This window comes from Gnatocerus cornutus, unplaced genomic scaffold (genome assembly GCF_029298725.1).
Source record: "Gnatocerus cornutus isolate USDA-ARS CGAHR unplaced genomic scaffold, icGnaCorn1.1 ctg00000038.1, whole genome shotgun sequence".
In the NCBI taxonomy this organism is placed as follows: Eukaryota; Metazoa; Arthropoda; class Insecta; order Coleoptera; family Tenebrionidae; genus Gnatocerus; species Gnatocerus cornutus.
Window position 1 is genome coordinate 4913 of NW_028275387.1, and position 3270 is coordinate 8182.

At 34.7% G+C, this 3270-nt stretch overlaps 1 protein-coding gene across 1 annotated transcript; it reads right to left on the reverse strand.

The window, feature by feature from the left end:
• Positions 1–213: 213 nt before the first annotated feature.
• On the reverse strand, positions 214–2100 carry LOC148165993 (uncharacterized). Its single transcript, XM_088049525.1, has 3 exons — positions 1989–2100; positions 391–1934; positions 214–296 (listed from the first exon to the last, which is right to left on the reverse strand). Exons 2-3 carry the CDS (start codon positions 1925–1927, stop codon positions 214–216), a joined length of 1620 nt encoding a protein of 539 aa, XP_087905651.1. The 5' UTR covers positions 1928–1934; positions 1989–2100.
• Positions 2101–3270: the final 1170 nt, after the last annotated feature.

The window sequence follows — 3270 nt, forward strand, 5'->3', positions numbered from 1 at the left end:
TTTCATCTTTCAGCGTGAATGCAATGTACTTTTCTAGATTGATTGGCAAAAGTGTGATTTTTCCTAATTTTGAAATATCTTCAATGAGGAAATGACTATCATATCCCGATAAATTGTGAAAAACAATGGGAACCATAAATCGCTTTTTATAATTTAAATTACATATTGAATGAGCAAATCCTCTAAATACCGATGTAAAATGATCATGATCTCTTACAATGTTTTTTTGTTGTCTATCTTCTTCGGTAAAACATTTCCCACATATGTGACATAAGACAGCTGATTTAAAGCTTGGACTTGAACCCATAGGTTTAGCTTCGATTATTTTTTCAGAGACATTTCTTGCAATTTGTTTAAGCTTATTTGTAAACCACACAGCAACATTCTCACCACGATAAAAGTCATAAAAGGACAGACTATCATCATAGTTACATTTTAGAAATAGTCCAACACTGCACGCTTTATGTTGTTGATACTTGAAGGTTTTGGATGTATTTTCACAAGTTTTTTCGATCGGTTGAAGCACAGACTCGAAATCGCAGTATAAAATAAATGGTAATGTCTGTTGATTGATATAATTTTGAAATTCTACATAATCATATTTTGGAAATGAAATTTTACTAAAATTTAATTTTTCACATTGCTCCGAATGCTCTTTAATAGTATCCTCCTTCTTGAAATAGTTAAGGCAACGATCACATAAATACACTTTATGATTATTTTTGTTTAATTGATTTGAAACAAGTCGAGACAAGTTTTTAATCCAACAATAATGATACTTTATTTCGGTGTTATCCACATCGGCATTATCTGGAGCCTCATAATCATTTAATTTTGGAAAATAAACGTTTTGGACTTGGAGCAAATTTACATGTTTTTCTAATTTTTTTTCTGTTAGTCTTACTGGAGCTACAGTATAATACGATGCTTTTGATTTAGTTTGATTTAATTCCAAAACGTACACGTTAATTGAAACATTATTTAATTTTTCAAATTTGGAAATTTGATTAATACTGACAGGAAATTCGATTCCCTTCATATTTAATTTTGATGACCAATGCGGATACGAATTAATTCTATCAGGATGACTATTAGCGGGGAATAAGGCTGAGATGACGCTCCAAGAAAAGCACTCGTTATCATTATAATTTTTGACATTAACACAAGCGTGTTTATTAGCAATTTGTTGTGGAAGTCTGATGAAAGATGAACCATTCCCAATTTCACATTTATTTATATTGATTTCCAACGAAATAATTTTATGTAATGCCCAACCCGAATCACGAAGTTGAAAGTTTTCTAGTTTACTTAAAATTTTATCACTTATGTAATTTTGAAACCAATTTTTAATATTTCGCCCTTGATCCAACAGTCCATTCCTGGTGTTAAACGATTTTTCTTCAATAATTTCACTACCATCGTTTGGATTGTTTTTAATAAATTCACCATGAAAACATGCGTTAATTTTAAGCAAAGTAAATTTTTTAAGCAATTTTTTAATGCGAGAATTAAAAACCGAAAATGCATCATTTAAAAACTGAACAATATCAATGTGACTTAAATTAAAAATTATTCCAGTTTGAACGCGTGACTTAAAAGCAGTTTTCAATTCTTCCCACTGAACCCTCTTTTGATGATTTATCTTCAATCCTCGACCACTGATACCATTATTTGCACACAAACGTTTAAGTATGAGGTGAAAATGTTTTAATTTAATTAAATTGGAATTAAGCTTGAGTCGAGCACCAACACTCAATTTCAAGCTTTTAATAGTTTTCGAATAAAGTTTAAAATAACTTTTAATTTGGTGGACCAAATATAAAGCACTTTGATGATCAAAGTTTGTTGTCAAATTATCCAAATGCGTTTTAGTAGCCTGAACGATGTCGTTACTTACCACGATCACTTCATCAGCTTTGGAAGTCATGATAGGCCTAAGATAAAGTACAAATTCAGTACCAGATTTAGAAGCAAAAATTTATTCTTACCTTTTATTATCACTCTCACTACAACACAATTATTTGTCTTATCGACTTAAGTTGATCACTCGTATAAACGGCGGAAAATGATGAGCTGATTACTGTTCTATTAGCACCTTGACAGCAGCAGCACAATCAATGGTCTGAGCTGATCATTTTGTTCGTTATATAGACGGTGGGAAACATATGGTCTTATCAATGTTTGCGGTTTTTCCGAGAAACGCGGAGATCAGACCGGATGATTACACCCAAATAACGCATTATTTTGCATTTTTTTTCCGAGAAATTGCAATATTTTTTTTTCTGAGAAATTCCAAAATTTTTTTTCCGAGGACCGCACTCAAAATTTTTTGAAATTTTTGCTCACTCTAGCGCCCTCTATGATTGTCACCCAAACCGTCACCGCCATCTTGATCTGACACAACTGTCAAATTCAAAATTTCCGCCATTCCATAATGACATCTGTCAAAATTCTCGCCGCCAGCTGTCAAATTTCCACCGCCATCTGTCAAATTTTTAAATTTCCCGCCGTTTAGCCGCGCACGCGCAAATTGAACTGTTTATCGGCTCGCGGCGCCTCCAACCGGCTACACATTTCAATTTCCCGCCACCAGCTGTCAAATTCGCACCGCCATGTGTCAAATTTTTAAATCACCCGCCACCTGATTGGCAGATGACCAGCAATACGCCGGAAGAGCCGCCGACACCATCTGTGCGCCTGATTGGTAGATGACCAGCAATACATCACCGGACGGGCGCTCGAGATTACGACTTCCGGTCTAGAACCGGCTTTGTATCACTACTCTCTTCTTTGCGAATTCAAGCCAGAAAACAACGAAAAGCGGCGAGAAATCGTCGTTTTGCATCGAAAAATGCGGTTTTCTGTAAGAATTTTGATGATTTCGTGCAGAATTCTGCTGTTTTCTTGCAATTCAGCCGTTGAATCTTGGTAAAAAGTCATGATTTTGTAGATTCCGTGCTCTTCTTTGCGAATTCAAGATAGAAAACAACGAAAATCGGCGAGAAATCGTCGTTTTGCATCGAAATATGTGGTTTTCTGTAAGAATTTTGATGATTTCGTGCAGAATTCTGCTGTTTTCTTGCAATTCAGCCGTTGAATCTTGGTAAAAAGTCATGATTTTGTAGATTTCGTGCTCTTCTTTGCAAATTCATGCCAGAAAACAACGAAAATCGGCGAGAAATCGTCGTTTTGCATCGAAATATGCGGTTTTCTGTAAGAATTTTGATGATTTCGTGTAGAATTCTGCTGTTTTCTTGCAATTCAGCCGTT

What these genes read in the sequence shown, in the direction of transcription:
- LOC148165993 (XM_088049525.1), bottom strand. Translation starts at nt 1,927, where the DNA reads ATGACTTCCAAAGCTGATGAAGTGATCGTGGTAAGTAACGACATCGTT. An exon ending in CTTTTATGACTTTTATCGTG is followed by an intron (nt 297 to 390) that starts GTGAGAATGTTG and finishes TATGGGTTCAAG; the next exon opens with TCCAAGCTTTAAATCAGCTG.